General features: G+C 55.2%; 1 protein-coding gene across 30 annotated transcripts in view; it reads left to right on the top strand.

The window, feature by feature from the left end:
* The window catches only part of LOC126975850 (tyrosine-protein phosphatase 10D), an 87,905-nt gene that overhangs the window by 63,765 nt on the left and 8,059 nt on the right, over positions 1–16,081 (top strand). For all 30 annotated transcript variants that reach the window (XM_050823893.1, XM_050823923.1, XM_050823922.1 and 27 more), the window contains 3 exons: positions 3,155–3,347; positions 9,360–9,564; positions 15,760–15,982. In XM_050823893.1, the coding sequence (XP_050679850.1) occupies positions 3,155–3,347; positions 9,360–9,564; positions 15,760–15,982 (621 nt within the window). The remainder of the gene's footprint in view (positions 1–3,154; positions 3,348–9,359; positions 9,565–15,759; positions 15,983–16,081) is intronic.

Genomic DNA, 16,081 nt, shown 5'->3' with positions numbered 1-16,081 from the left:
AGCGCTCGTCGTCCACGCTGGTGGTGCGCTTCCGGGCCGACTACTTCTCGCCCAGCAACGGCAACGTGACCGCCTACACGCTGGTGCTGGGGGAGGAGCCGCGCAACGACACGCCCGCCCGCCTGCCCTCGTGGCGCGACGTGCACCGTCTGCCGGTCTGGCCTCCGTACCAGGTACTACACAGTTATAATTGCACGCCCTGCCCACCACCGTGAAGCGCTCGTCGTCCACGCTGGTGGTGCGCTTCCGGGCCGACTACTTCTCGCCCAGCAACGGCAACGTGACCGCCTACACGCTGGTGCTGGGGGAGGAGCCGCGCAACGACACGCCCGCCCGCCTGCCCTCGTGGCGCGACGTGCACCGTCTGCCGGTCTGGCCTCCGTACCAGGTACTACACAGTTATAATTGCACGCCCTGCCCACCACCGTGAAGCGCTCGTCGTCCACGCTGGTGGTGCGCTTCCGGGCCGACTACTTCTCGCCCAGCAACGGCAACGTGACCGCCTACACGCTGGTGCTGGGGGAGGAGCCGCGCAACGACACGCCCGCCCGCCTGCCCTCGTGGCGCGACGTGCACCGTCTGCCGGTCTGGCCTCCGTACCAGGTACTACACAGTTATAATTGCACGCCCTGCCCACCACCGTGAAGCGCTCGTCGTCCACGCTGGTGGTGCGCTTCCGGGCCGACTACTTCTCGCCCAGCAACGGCAACGTGACCGCCTACACGCTGGTGCTGGGGGAGGAGCCGCGCAACGACACGCCCGCCCGCCTGCCCTCGTGGCGCGACGTGCACCGTCTGCCGGTCTGGCCTCCGTACCAGGTACTACACAGTTATAATTGCACGCCCTGCCCACCACCGTGAAGCGCTCGTCGTCCACGCTGGTGGTGCGCTTCCGGGCCGACTACTTCTCGCCCAGCAACGGCAACGTGACCGCCTACACGCTGGTGCTGGGGGAGGAGCCGCGCAACGACACGCCCGCCCGCCTGCCCTCGTGGCGCGACGTGCACCGTCTGCCGGTCTGGCCTCCGTACCAGGTACTACACAGTTATAATTGCACGCCCTGCCCACCACCGTGAAGCGCTCGTCGTCCACGCTGGTGGTGCGCTTCCGGGCCGACTACTTCTCGCCCAGCAACGGCAACGTGACCGCCTACACGCTGGTGCTGGGGGAGGAGCCGCGCAACGACACGCCCGCCCGCCTGCCCTCGTGGCGCGACGTGCACCGTCTGCCGGTCTGGCCTCCGTACCAGGTACTACACAGTTATAATTGCACGCCCTGCCCACCACCGTGAAGCGCTCGTCGTCCACGCTGGTGGTGCGCTTCCGGGCCGACTACTTCTCGCCCAGCAACGGCAACGTGACCGCCTACACGCTGGTGCTGGGGGAGGAGCCGCGCAACGACACGCCCGCCCGCCTGCCCTCGTGGCGCGACGTGCACCGTCTGCCGGTCTGGCCTCCGTACCAGGTACTACACAGTTATAATTGCACGCCCTGCCCACCACCGTGAAGCGCTCGTCGTCCACGCTGGTGGTGCGCTTCCGGGCCGACTACTTCTCGCCCAGCAACGGCAACGTGACCGCCTACACGCTGGTGCTGGGGGAGGAGCCGCGCAACGACACGCCCGCCCGCCTGCCCTCGTGGCGCGACGTGCACCGTCTGCCGGTCTGGCCTCCGTACCAGGTACTACACAGTTATAATTGCACGCCCTGCCCACCACCGTGAAGCGCTCGTCGTCCACGCTGGTGGTGCGCTTCCGGGCCGACTACTTCTCGCCCAGCAACGGCAACGTGACCGCCTACACGCTGGTGCTGGGGGAGGAGCCGCGCAACGACACGCCCGCCCGCCTGCCCTCGTGGCGCGACGTGCACCGTCTGCCGGTCTGGCCTCCGTACCAGGTACTACACAGTTATAATTGCACGCCCTGCCCACCACCGTGAAGCGCTCGTCGTCCACGCTGGTGGTGCGCTTCCGGGCCGACTACTTCTCGCCCAGCAACGGCAACGTGACCGCCTACACGCTGGTGCTGGGGGAGGAGCCGCGCAACGACACGCCCGCCCGCCTGCCCTCGTGGCGCGACGTGCACCGTCTGCCGGTCTGGCCTCCGTACCAGGTACTACACAGTTATAATTGCACGCCCTGCCCACCACCGTGAAGCGCTCGTCGTCCACGCTGGTGGTGCGCTTCCGGGCCGACTACTTCTCGCCCAGCAACGGCAACGTGACCGCCTACACGCTGGTGCTGGGGGAGGAGCCGCGCAACGACACGCCCGCCCGCCTGCCCTCGTGGCGCGACGTGCACCGTCTGCCGGTCTGGCCTCCGTACCAGGTACTACACAGTTATAATTGCACGCCCTGCCCACCACCGTGAAGCGCTCGTCGTCCACGCTGGTGGTGCGCTTCCGGGCCGACTACTTCTCGCCCAGCAACGGCAACGTGACCGCCTACACGCTGGTGCTGGGGGAGGAGCCGCGCAACGACACGCCCGCCCGCCTGCCCTCGTGGCGCGACGTGCACCGTCTGCCGGTCTGGCCTCCGTACCAGGTACTACACAGTTATAATTGCACGCCCTGCCCACCACCGTGAAGCGCTCGTCGTCCACGCTGGTGGTGCGCTTCCGGGCCGACTACTTCTCGCCCAGCAACGGCAACGTGACCGCCTACACGCTGGTGCTGGGGGAGGAGCCGCGCAACGACACGCCCGCCCGCCTGCCCTCGTGGCGCGACGTGCACCGTCTGCCGGTCTGGCCTCCGTACCAGGTACTACACAGTTATAATTGCACGCCCTGCCCACCACCGTGAAGCGCTCGTCGTCCACGCTGGTGGTGCGCTTCCGGGCCGACTACTTCTCGCCCAGCAACGGCAACGTGACCGCCTACACGCTGGTGCTGGGGGAGGAGCCGCGCAACGACACGCCCGCCCGCCTGCCCTCGTGGCGCGACGTGCACCGTCTGCCGGTCTGGCCTCCGTACCAGGTACTACACAGTTATAATTGCACATTCATCTGCATATAAAATTTCCGAAAAAGTTGACTTTCAGTGAACCTGACTATTATTTCCCCATTTAACAACAATTTTGTCATCGTCAGAACATCATGGGGATCTCTATTTCAAAGTGTCTCAGTATGCAAGCAAACCTGAACGTGCCGATGTGTAACACAGGTGACGGAACCGTACTACCCGTTCCACTCGTCGGCGGTGGAGGAGTTCACCATCGGGTCGGAGCGGTGCGAGGGCGGCGGCCGCGCCTACTGCAACGGGCCGCTCAAACCCAATACCAAGTACTTTGTGAAGCTTCGCGCCTTCACCGCGCCCGACAAGTTCACCGACACCGCTTACACGACTGTCTACACGGGTACGTTAGAGACTGACATCCAATCTTGTCCAACTCAAGTTATATATACAGTATGGAAACAGCTTATATGAAATAAATGTAGGTACATACTTGTTAACATATTAGCTGACGATATACCAAAAATTAACGAAATCCGTGCAGTGGTTTTGCCAAAAAGTAGGCTTTTCATTTTGAACAAATTTAAACGTCCTGTAAGATTTGGCTGACTTGGTCGATGATTCAATGAACTTGAATATTTCAATATTATAAGGCGTTGCTGCTTTGGCTAGCTGCCATTGAATTGCGACGCCCGCGGCCGTCAAAGAGATACACGTGCCGGCAGTGTCTCTTTGACTGCGGCGCTATTGAAAGGCAAGGTCCGGCTTATAGGGAATGATAACTTCTATCGATAATTAGCTTTCTTTAAAGGAAGTTGGATTGGATAAATAATAAGCTGTTTAAGTCTGTTTTGAAATTGTTCTGTAATGATTATTGTAAAAATACTACACCTACCTAGGTATTTAAAACTAAGCAACCTCAGAATTTTTATTTTTTTAAATTATGAAGCAGTTTTGAGATAATGATCGTGAATAACAATTTATTACTTGTTTGTAATTTGAAAGAAACCTATCAATAATCGTACCAACTTACTTTTTCTTTAATTTTTTTTATGAAAATAAGGGACGAGACAAGCAGGACGCACAGCTGATGGTAATGGATACGCCCTGCCCATTACAATGCACTGCCTCTCAGGATTCATGAAAAACCCAAAAATTCTGAGCGCAACTACAACTGCGTTCGTCATCTTGAGACATAAGATGTTAGGTCTCATTTGCCCTGTAATTTCACTAGCTACAGCGCCCTTCAGACCGAAACACTAATGCTAACACATTACTGATTCACGGCAGAAATAGGCGCCGTTGTGGTATCCATAATCTAGCCAGCATCCTGTGCAAAGGAGCCTCCCACTTGTTCGCTGCTCAGGAAATCACTCAGAAAACAGTGCTTTCGTAAATATTGAACTTACAAAAATAAACTATTTTTTTACAAAGCTTATCCATTCATTAATAATAAATAGTAATTGTTAAAAATATTAAAACATTCGAATAACACAAAACTACTAGTTTTTAATGCCTTGTTAAGATTGTTGGTTAGTAATTGTAAATAAAGTACCAATAAACTAGAATTGTGGGGTATTTACGCCTACGCCCTATTTACGCCTTTATTTATTTTCGCCATTTTATTTAAGTATTTGTAATTTGTTATTCAGTTTAACGCGAGCTTTCGGAATGTGTGTACGATGTCTGGAGTGTCCAAGCGAGTGCTTTACGCAACCCGCGATTGTTTCAAGTTTTTGTTGAAAAAGTTAAAGTTGTATTTATTAATTTAACTTTTTTAAAGTTCAACTGAAATGTTTCAATCAATTTTCATTTCTTCGCTAGTAATTATGTTATTATTAAGAGCTTGTTTACGAGAAGTGAAGTAACAGCCAATTCGCCGCCGTGAGCTACGTTGGCGCTCCTCGGGGTCCAAAGTACGTAGTCTAAACAGACTCTTTTCTTTTTTCTAATTCAATTTTGATACTTAATTTCTTTGATAATTTCTTTTTTATAATTTAGGGATTTTAATGTAATTATTAATTTTACTATACTTTTGTGGACCAGTATGACTTGTATTTTAATTTATTTCATATAAGCTGTTTCCATACTGTATATGGATACTTAATAAATACATACATATACTCACGCCTTGTTCCCGTCGGGGTAGGCAGAGACAATAGAATGCCACTTGCACATTTATTACTCTTTTCATACATGCTCGCTGGTTGCGGGTGCTTCGGACCTTTGCTTTTCTCAAAACGTCCCCAATTTGGTCGACGAATGTTCTACGAGGTCTCCCGCGACCGACCTGCCCACACACACCAGCCTTATATATTTAATGCGTCATTCTTTCTTCACTCATTCGCTTCACGTGTCCAAACCATTTCAGCATTCCTTTCTCAGTCCTTGTCACAACATCGTCTTTTAGACCACAGACACACCCAAATATTAAAAAAAAAAAAAGTTTATGGATATAATGTGTAAATCTATTCAGGGATCATACTAAGCCGCCTATTTTTACTATGATCAATAGTATTATTGACTATTATAAGCCTTTGATCGATTTAATTAATTGTCTCGAAAACAAGATCTGCCATCTAATCATCCGGTGCCGTCGACATACACTCTATTTGTGCTTATCGAGAAGTTAATCTTTACAAAAATTTAATTAGTAAAACTGAAGAACAATTCGCCTGAATATGCTGTTATATTATACATATTTTAGTATTTTCCGCATATATATATTATGCACTTTTTTTAGTTTCTCCGATATTTCAAACGGCTTGTTCACATGTGAACCTCATTTTCACTCTTTACTGCGTCGGACTCTGTTATCATCAGTTCTTTATAAAAATAAAATAAATGAAAATATTAATAATCTTTTTATGAGCCGGTAGCGATTGCAGTCTTTAAACATCATACATGGATCAGTTGGCTGCACGCATTCCTGATCGCATAGATTGTAAGCGCGGTCGGTCAGAGATGTCACCGCCGAATTAAGATCCGTATATGTCCTTCCTCCACGATACGATTTCGAAGTAACTTTCAGCCACGTTCAACACTGTGGAATGACCTCTCTGGATCGGTGTTTCCAGAACTAAACGACATCGTACCTTCAAGAAAAACAGTCATACATCTTCCAAAAAATCCAGCAGCGCCCCTCTGATTGCGTCCGTTTTCATTTGTAATCCTCTTCTATAAAAATTGTCTGGGCTTCTATACACTTCGTGACCTAATCCTCCATTTTCACGAACCTGACAAAAACGACGATCAAATGTCACTTACATATTTTAACGTAGACTGGATAGTGTTATGTATGTGTGTGATGCATAATGAAAAACTCTAGTTTCCAAAGAACGTTTTAAATATTCAAATTCAAATATTTTTATTCAAAATAGGATTCAAAATGACTTATCAATCGCTTATTGATAAAACGATCCCCGATCTCGTGAGTTAAGTCTTTTTTTATTATAACTCTGCTATTATGTTGTAGGTAATATAATATAGTTATTTATTTAACTTGGACCAATAGCGGATAGTGGCAGATAGCGGTTTGATTTATCCAAACTTACAGATAGATAACACTGTGATTAGTTATCGAAAGGCGTTCGTATGTAGTCTTAGGTTAGTGCGGCTTGAGACAAGACATACGATATCGTTATCTAGATAGGTGAATAAACATTGGTGTAGCTGATAATTATTAATGGGTAGGTATATAGTGTTTGTTGTAAGTTATCTGTGAATAAGTCAGTACGTATTAACAGTTCTGGGCAGCATTACAGTACAGTCTGCAGTACAAATATTTTTTGTATTAACTTGGTAATTCAATAAAAAAGTGTAAAAATAATTGTTATATTATGTTACTAATTAGTTACTAATGTATTATTTTAGCTGTCTCATAAATGGCGAAAATGTTGTTTGTCAAAATAGAATCGGAGTAGGTTGGGTAACAGTATATAATGTTGTCTGAACTCTGGATATTATATTAAATATAAGTAGGCGCCCGCGACTGTACACACAAACTATTTTCAATTAAATAAATCCTTATTTTCGAACAAACTAAAAAAATATTTCCTTTCTTGACAATTGACAGCTAATTTCATTAAAAGCAAATTAATATAGAGAGATCCTAAATCGAGACTCAATATAAAAAATGTCATGTTATTGAAACATTTTTCTATACATAAAATATTTTTTTTCTACTCCTCTACCTTTATCTGTCATTTATATAGCCACACAAATATAAGCACATACTTTATTGAGTCTTTGAAAACGTCTGTACTTTATGGTCTAAAAAACATGCATTGTTTACTGTTCTTTAATGTCGCCATAAAAGGACATTTTGGTGCCACAGACAACCAAATCTAGGTTAGGTATGGTAGATTCATACAAATATTAGGTAATACGTAGTATATGTATATTACATACATAATATTTCCATGTTTAGATTAGACTAAAAAATTTAATGTCAACTTAAGAAAAAAATCTTGTTCATATAATTTGCCAAGATGCTGCTAGGTTATATTCTATAATTTTCACATTTCCCACGTTGGCTGTATGGGTGTACCTTTGCCATTTCATTTGTGTAATAAAAAATTGACTAGAGTTACTCAAATTCGTGATTTAGGAGTTATCATGGATTCAAAGCTAAGTTTTTTGCCTCACATAGATAAAATGTTAAGCAAAGCATATAAACAGTTAGGTTTTATTTTACGAGTTGGAAAGCCATTTAAAAGGCCTTCCACGTTTAAAATCTTATATAATAGTTTCGTTCGGAGTCACGTCGAGTATGCCTGTAGTGTTTGGAATCCTTTCCATACTATCCATACCAACCGAATCGAAAGACTCCAAAAAAAATTTGTAAAGTCACTCGATTATAATAGTAATTCTAGGTACTCCAGCTACGCTGAATCATCTTATATTCACAATGTTGTCAAATTAAGTGATCGCCGAAACTCTTTTGATGCAATGCTACTTTATAAAATCGTAAATAACCACATTGATGCTCCTTTATTACTACAGGCCCTTAGTTTTCAAGTCCCCAAAAGAAATATACGTACTTGTCGAAGTAAACCCTTGTTCGTAGTTAAAAAAAGTAGGACATGCTATGCTGGAAATAGTTATATAAGGCGGACCTGTCGACTTCTTAATGGAAAACTTGCTGACTTAGATATTTTTAAAGAAACCTTGTCGAGTTTTAAAAAGAATATACTAACTGTGCTAAGAAAAAGTGAGATTTGAACGATTATAACTGTTTAACCACAACATTTTTTTTTTTTTATAATTTAGTAAATAAGTAAGTAAGTAATTTAGTAAATCTTAGTTTATTATTAACATTTTTTTTTTACTAGTGCCTCTTTTTATTTTTATTTTGTATAACTTATTTTTCTCTGCTGTATTTTAGTCTTAATTGTCATAAAATATAAATTTTAAGGAAACTGTAGGTCTAATTCGGTACTAACATTTCTTTGTAAACCTGAATATGTATGTGACTGTTTGTTTCTAAATATATAAATAAATAAAATTTCTTCAGTAAAATAAAACCACTCACGAGAGTTATGTATGTATACAGTTAATTTCCCGCCCATTTAAGCAGAAACTCGAAGACTTGTATTTGTTTGTTAAACTGTTTCATTTAAAATAAGCGTGCCGTGTAAAAATTATTGTATGCGACACGTTGTGCAACAAGCTCAAAAAACCCTCGTAGCGTCATTCATTGCGACCGACGTCACTCGTGTTTTTTGACCCATGACAATTGCAGTTCGAGTATGAGTTTGAAGGCCGAGCCGTAGGCAAGGACTTCACTAAATGCGAGACAGGCAATTGCCAATTCCCGCCAAGCCATATATAGTGCTTTTCTCAAAAGAATACAGGGAAATAAAATACACTTTTTATATTATACATTAAATTTACTTCGCTGGAAGCAGGTTTTCCATTGCGAATTTTTGATCTTAAATCAGGTGGAGTACAATCAATCTCCGTTTCAGTCTCTGAACTAGTGAACTCATTTTAATTATTATTTAATCTATATTTATAAAGTAAAATAAATTTATTAAGTAACAAATCAAGACGAATTTTCAGCTTTGCCGTAAATTTTTTTTATCATCTGTGCCGCCAGGCAAACGCATTTATAAACGCTATACAGCCACGTAATAGCAATTTGTACTAAGCAAAGAGACTATGGTATACTAAGAATGACAAAAGAGATCCGATCAAAGAGTATTTAATAACCTCAAAAGCCGTTTCATACAACATTGCAGGAGCGTTAATAGCGTAATATTCCAAATTTAAAAAATATTCCTGCAATGGATTTGATTTTCATTGTCCGATAATTCGATACTTCGCGTGTTCTGTTTTCAAAAATAATGACAATATTTCCATGCATGTTTGAGGAAATAGTATTATTATATCGTTGTTTGTGGTAATGTGACAGAGGCTGACCACACCGGGTGGGTGGCGGGCGGTGCGGCAGCGGCTTTGCTCCTGGCGGGGGCGGTGGCGGCCGCGTGGCTGGTGCGGCGGCGGCGCACGCGGGAGTCGCCCCGCGCCGCGCGCCGCACGCCGCCCGCCTCGCGCCCCGTGCGCGTCGCTGACTTCATCGACCACTACCGGCTCATGTCCGCCGACTCCGACTTCAGGTAGATACATCTGTACACAGTACACCCAGCTATAGCGGTGGCGGCCGCGTGGCTGGTGCGGCGGCGGCGCACGCGGGAGTCGCCCCGCGCCGCGCGCCGCACGCCGCCCGCCTCGCGCCCCGTGCGCGTCGCTGACTTCATCGACCACTACCGGCTCATGTCCGCCGACTCCGACTTCAGGTAGATACATCTGTACACAGTACACCCAGCTATAGCGGTGGCGGCCGCGTGGCTGGTGCGGCGGCGGCGCACGCGGGAGTCGCCCCGCGCCGCGCGCCGCACGCCGCCCGCCTCGCGCCCCGTGCGCGTCGCTGACTTCATCGACCACTACCGGCTCATGTCCGCCGACTCCGACTTCAGGTAGATACATCTGTACACAGTACACCCAGCTATAGCGGTGGCGGCCGCGTGGCAGGTGCGGCGGCGGCGCACGCGGGAGTCGCCCCGCGCCGCGCGCCGCACGCCGCCCGCCTCGCGCCCCGTGCGCGTCGCTGACTTCATCGACCACTACCGGCTCATGTCCGCCGACTCCGACTTCAGGTAGATACATGTGTACACAGTACACCCAGCTATAGCGGTGGCGGCCGCGTGGCTGGTGCGGCGGCGGCGCACGCGGGAGTCGCCCCGCGCCGCGCGCCGCACGCCGCCCGCCTCGCGCCCCGTGCGCGTCGCTGACTTCATCGACCACTACCGGCTCATGTCCGCCGACTCCGACTTCAGGTAGATACATCTGTACACAGTACACCCAGCTATAGCGGTGGCGGCCGCGTGGCTGGTGCGGCGGCGGCGCACGCGGGAGTCGCCCCGCGCCGCGCGCCGCACGCCGCCCGCCTCGCGCCCCGTGCGCGTCGCTGACTTCATCGACCACTACCGGCTCATGTCCGCCGACTCCGACTTCAGGTAGATACATCTGTACACAGTACACCCAGCTATAGCGGTGGCGGCCGCGTGGCTGGTGCGGCGGCGGCGCACGCGGGAGTCGCCCCGCGCCGCACGCCGCCCGCCTCGCGCCCCGTGCGCGTCGCTGACTTCATCGACCACTACCGGCTCATGTCCGCCGACTCCGACTTCAGGTAGATACATCTGTACACAGTACACCCAGCTATAGCGGTGGCGGCCGCGTGGCTGGTGCGGCGGCGGCGCACGCGGGAGTCGCCCCGCGCCGCGCGCCGCACGCCGCCCGCCTCGCGCCCCGTGCGCGTCGCTGACTTCATCGACCACTACCGGCTCATGTCCGCCGACTCCGACTTCAGGTAGATACATCTGTACACAGTACACCCAGCTATAGCGGTGGCGGCCGCGTGGCTGGTGCGGCGGCGGCGCACGCGGGAGTCGCCCCGCGCCGCACGCCGCCCGCCTCGCGCCCCGTGCGCGTCGCTGACTTCATCGACCACTACCGGCTCATGTCCGCCGACTCCGACTTCAGGTAGATACATCTGTACACAGTACACCCAGCTATAGCGGTGGCGGCCGCGTGGCTGGTGCGGCGGCGGCGCACGCGGGAGTCGCCCCGCGCCGCGCGCCGCACGCCGCCCGCCTCGCGCCCCGTGCGCGTCGCTGACTTCATCGACCACTACCGGCTCATGTCCGCCGACTCCGACTTCAGGTAGATACATCTGTACACAGTACACCCAGCTATAGCGGTGGCGGCCGCGTGGCTGGTGCGGCGGCGGCGCACGCGGGAGTCGCCCCGCGCCGCGCGCCGCACGCCGCCCGCCTCGCGCCCCGTGCGCGTCGCTGACTTCATCGACCACTACCGGCTCATGTCCGCCGACTCCGACTTCAGGTAGATACATCTGTACACAGTACACCCAGCTATAGCGGTGGCGGCCGCGTGGCTGGTGCGGCGGCGGCGCACGCGGGAGTCGCCCCGCGCCGCGCGCCGCACGCCGCCCGCCTCGCGCCCCGTGCGCGTCGCTGACTTCATCGACCACTACCGGCTCATGTCCGCCGACTCCGACTTCAGGTAGATACATCTGTACACAGTACACCCAGCTATAGCGGTGGCGGCCGCGTGGCTGGTGCGGCGGCGGCGCACGCGGGAGTCGCCCCGCGCCGCGCGCCGCACGCCGCCCGCCTCGCGCCCCGTGCGCGTCGCTGACTTCATCGACCACTACCGGCTCATGTCCGCCGACTCCGACTTCAGGTAGATACATCTGTACACAGTACACCCAGCTATAGCGGTGGCGGCCGCGTGGCTGGTGCGGCGGCGGCGCACGCGGGAGTCGCCCCGCGCCGCGCGCCGCACGCCGCCCGCCTCGCGCCCCGTGCGCGTCGCTGACTTCATCGACCACTACCGGCTCATGTCCGCCGACTCCGACTTCAGGTAGATACATCTGTACACAGTACACCCAGCTATAGCGGTGGCGGCCGCGTGGCTGGTGCGGCGGCGGCGCACGCGGGAGTCGCCCCGCGCCGCGCGCCGCACGCCGCCCGCCTCGCGCCCCGTGCGCGTCGCTGACTTCATCGACCACTACCGGCTCATGTCCGCCGACTCCGACTTCAGGTAGATACATCTGTACACAGTACACCCAGCTATAGCGGTGGCGGCCGCGTGGCTGGTGCGGCGGCGGCGCACGCGGGAGTCGCCCCGCGCCGCGCGCCGCACGCCGCCCGCCTCGCGCCCCGTGCGCGTCGCTGACTTCATCGACCACTACCGGCTCATGTCCGCCGACTCCGACTTCAGGTAGATACATCTGTACACAGTACACCCAGCTATAGCGGTGGCGGCCGCGTGGCTGGTGCGGCGGCGGCGCACGCGGGAGTCGCCCCGCGCCGCGCGCCGCACGCCGCCCGCCTCGCGCCCCGTGCGCGTCGCTGACTTCATCGACCACTACCGGCTCATGTCCGCCGACTCCGACTTCAGGTAGATACATCTGTACACAGTACACCCAGCTATAGCGGTGGCGGCCGCGTGGCTGGTGCGGCGGCGGCGCACGCGGGAGTCGCCCCGCGCCGCACGCCGCCCGCCTCGCGCCCCGTGCGCGTCGCTGACTTCATCGACCACTACCGGCTCATGTCCGCCGACTCCGACTTCAGGTAGATACATCTGTACACAGTACACCCAGCTATAGCGGTGGCGGCCGCGTGGCTGGTGCGGCGGCGGCGCACGCGGGAGTCGCCCCGCGCCGCGCGCCGCACGCCGCCCGCCTCGCGCCCCGTGCGCGTCGCTGACTTCATCGACCACTACCGGCTCATGTCCGCCGACTCCGACTTCAGGTAGATACATCTGTACACAGTACACCCAGCTATAGCGGTGGCGGCCGCGTGGCTGGTGCGGCGGCGGCGCACGCGGGAGTCGCCCCGCGCCGCGCGCCGCACGCCGCCCGCCTCGCGCCCCGTGCGCGTCGCTGACTTCATCGACCACTACCGGCTCATGTCCGCCGACTCCGACTTCAGGTAGATACATCTGTACACAGTACACCCAGCTATAGCGGTGGCGGCCGCGTGGCTGGTGCGGCGGCGGCGCACGCGGGAGTCGCCCCGCGCCGCGCGCCGCACGCCGCCCGCCTCGCGCCCCGTGCGCGTCGCTGACTTCATCGACCACTACCGGCTCATGTCCGCCGACTCCGACTTCAGGTAGATACATCTGTACACAGTACACCCAGCTATAGCGGTGGCGGCCGCGTGGCTGGTGCGGCGGCGGCGCACGCGGGAGTCGCCCCGCGCCGCGCGCCGCACGCCGCCCGCCTCGCGCCCCGTGCGCGTCGCTGACTTCATCGACCACTACCGGCTCATGTCCGCCGACTCCGACTTCAGGTAGATACATCTGTACACAGTACACCCAGCTATAGCGGTGGCGGCCGCGTGGCTGGTGCGGCGGCGGCGCACGCGGGAGTCGCCCCGCGCCGCACGCCGCCCGCCTCGCGCCCCGTGCGCGTCGCTGACTTCATCGACCACTACCGGCTCATGTCCGCCGACTCCGACTTCAGGTAGATACATCTGTACACAGTACACCCAGCTATAGCGGTGGCGGCCGCGTGGCTGGTGCGGCGGCGGCGCACGCGGGAGTCGCCCCGCGCCGCGCGCCGCACGCCGCCCGCCTCGCGCCCCGTGCGCGTCGCTGACTTCATCGACCACTACCGGCTCATGTCCGCCGACTCCGACTTCAGGTAGATACATCTGTACACAGTACACCCAGCTATAGCGGTGGCGGCCGCGTGGCTGGTGCGGCGGCGGCGCACGCGGGACACGCCCCGCGCCGCGCGCCGCACGCCGCCCGCCTCGCGCCCCGTGCGCGTCGCTGACTTCATCGACCACTACCGGCTCATGTCCGCCGACTCCGACTTCAGGTAGATACATCTGTACACAGTACACCCAGCTATAGCGGTGGCGGCCGCGTGGCTGGTGCGGCGGCGGCGCACGCGGGAGTCGCCCCGCGCCGCGCGCCGCACGCCGCCCGCCTCGCGCCCCGTGCGCGTCGCTGACTTCATCGACCACTACCGGCTCATGTCCGCCGACTCCGACTTCAGGTAGATACATCTGTACACAGTACACCCAGCTATAGCGGTGGCGGCCGCGTGGCTGGTGCGGCGGCGGCGCACGCGGGAGTCGCCCCGCGCCGCGCGCCGCACGCCGCCCGCCTCGCGCCCCGTGCGCGTCGCTGACTTCATCGACCACTACCGGCTCATGTCCGCCGACTCCGACTTCAGGTAGATACATCTGTACACAGTACACCCAGCTATAGCGGTGGCGGCCGCGTGGCTGGTGCGGCGGCGGCGCACGCGGGAGTCGCCCCGCGCCGCGCGCCGCACGCCGCCCGCCTCGCGCCCCGTGCGCGTCGCTGACTTCATCGACCACTACCGGCTCATGTCCGCCGACTCCGACTTCAGGTAGATACATCTGTACACAGTACACCCAGCTATAGCGGTGGCGGCCGCGTGGCTGGTGCGGCGGCGGCGCACGCGGGAGTCGCCCCGCGCCGCGCGCCGCACGCCGCCCGCCTCGCGCCCCGTGCGCGTCGCTGACTTCATCGACCACTACCGGCTCATGTCCGCCGACTCCGACTTCAGGTAGATACATCTGTACACAGTACACCCAGCTATAGCGGTGGCGGCCGCGTGGCTGGTGCGGCGGCGGCGCACGCGGGAGTCGCCCCGCGCCGCGCGCCGCACGCCGCCCGCCTCGCGCCCCGTGCGCGTCGCTGACTTCATCGACCACTACCGGCTCATGTCCGCCGACTCCGACTTCAGGTAGATACATCTGTACACAGTACACCCAGCTATAGCGGTGGCGGCCGCGTGGCTGGTGCGGCGGCGGCGCACGCGGGAGTCGCCCCGCGCCGCGCGCCGCACGCCGCCCGCCTCGCGCCCCGTGCGCGTCGCTGACTTCATCGACCACTACCGGCTCATGTCCGCCGACTCCGACTTCAGGTAGATACATCTGTACACAGTACACCCAGCTATAGCGGTGGCGGCCGCGTGGCTGGTGCGGCGGCGGCGCACGCGGGAGTCGCCCCGCGCCGCGCGCCGCACGCCGCCCGCCTCGCGCCCCGTGCGCGTCGCTGACTTCATCGACCACTACCGGCTCATGTCCGCCGACTCCGACTTCAGGTAGATACATCTGTACACAGTACACCCAGCTATAGCGGTGGCGGCCGCGTGGCTGGTGCGGCGGCGGCGCACGCGGGAGTCGCCCCGCGCCGCGCGCCGCACGCCGCCCGCCTCGCGCCCCGTGCGCGTCGCTGACTTCATCGACCACTACCGGCTCATGTCCGCCGACTCCGACTTCAGGTAGATACATCTGTACACAGTACACCCAGCTATAGCGGTGGCGGCCGCGTGGCTGGTGCGGCGGCGGCGCACGCGGGAGTCGCCCCGCGCCGCGCGCCGCACGCCGCCCGCCTCGCGCCCCGTGCGCGTCGCTGACTTCATCGACCACTACCGGCTCATGTCCGCCGACTCCGACTTCAGGTAGATACATCTGTACACAGTACACCCAGCTATAGCGGTGGCGGCCGCCTATATAGCCAATACAAACGAAGAGATCAATGACTGCTTAATCTGATTAATCAACGTATTCTGAGTCCACCGCAGCCGTGAGATGATTGTGTTTTAAAATGTATATAATTACGAGGCAGCCAGCATTGTTTATTCTTTAAACGATGCACACTCTATTTAAAAATATTATGTTACAATAATTACACCTATATATAAGTTCATATATTATGTATACATTTTTAAACGTACTGTACAGATTTAGCGAGGAGTTCGAGGAGTTGAAACATGTGGGGCGCGAACAGCCGTGCACGGCAGCCGACCTGCCCGTCAACCGCCCCAAGAACCGGTTCACCAACATCCTGCCGTACGACCACTCGCGCTACAAGCTGCAGCCCGTCGACGACGAGGAGGGCTCCGACTACATCAACGCCAATTACGTGCCCGGCCACAACTCGCCGCGGGAGTTCATCGTTACTCAGGTACCTACTGTTACAATAACAATTAAACTGTAACGACCATATCTTCACGAGCGATCATATGTGTTATTTATTTATTTATTTTCAGGAAACATTTTTTAA

This window comes from Leptidea sinapis, chromosome 38, assembly GCF_905404315.1.
Source record: "Leptidea sinapis chromosome 38, ilLepSina1.1, whole genome shotgun sequence".
Taxonomy (NCBI): Eukaryota; Metazoa; Arthropoda; class Insecta; order Lepidoptera; family Pieridae; genus Leptidea; species Leptidea sinapis.
Note: the sequence above shows the minus strand (reverse complement) of the source record. Positions and strands in the feature narration are given on the sequence as shown.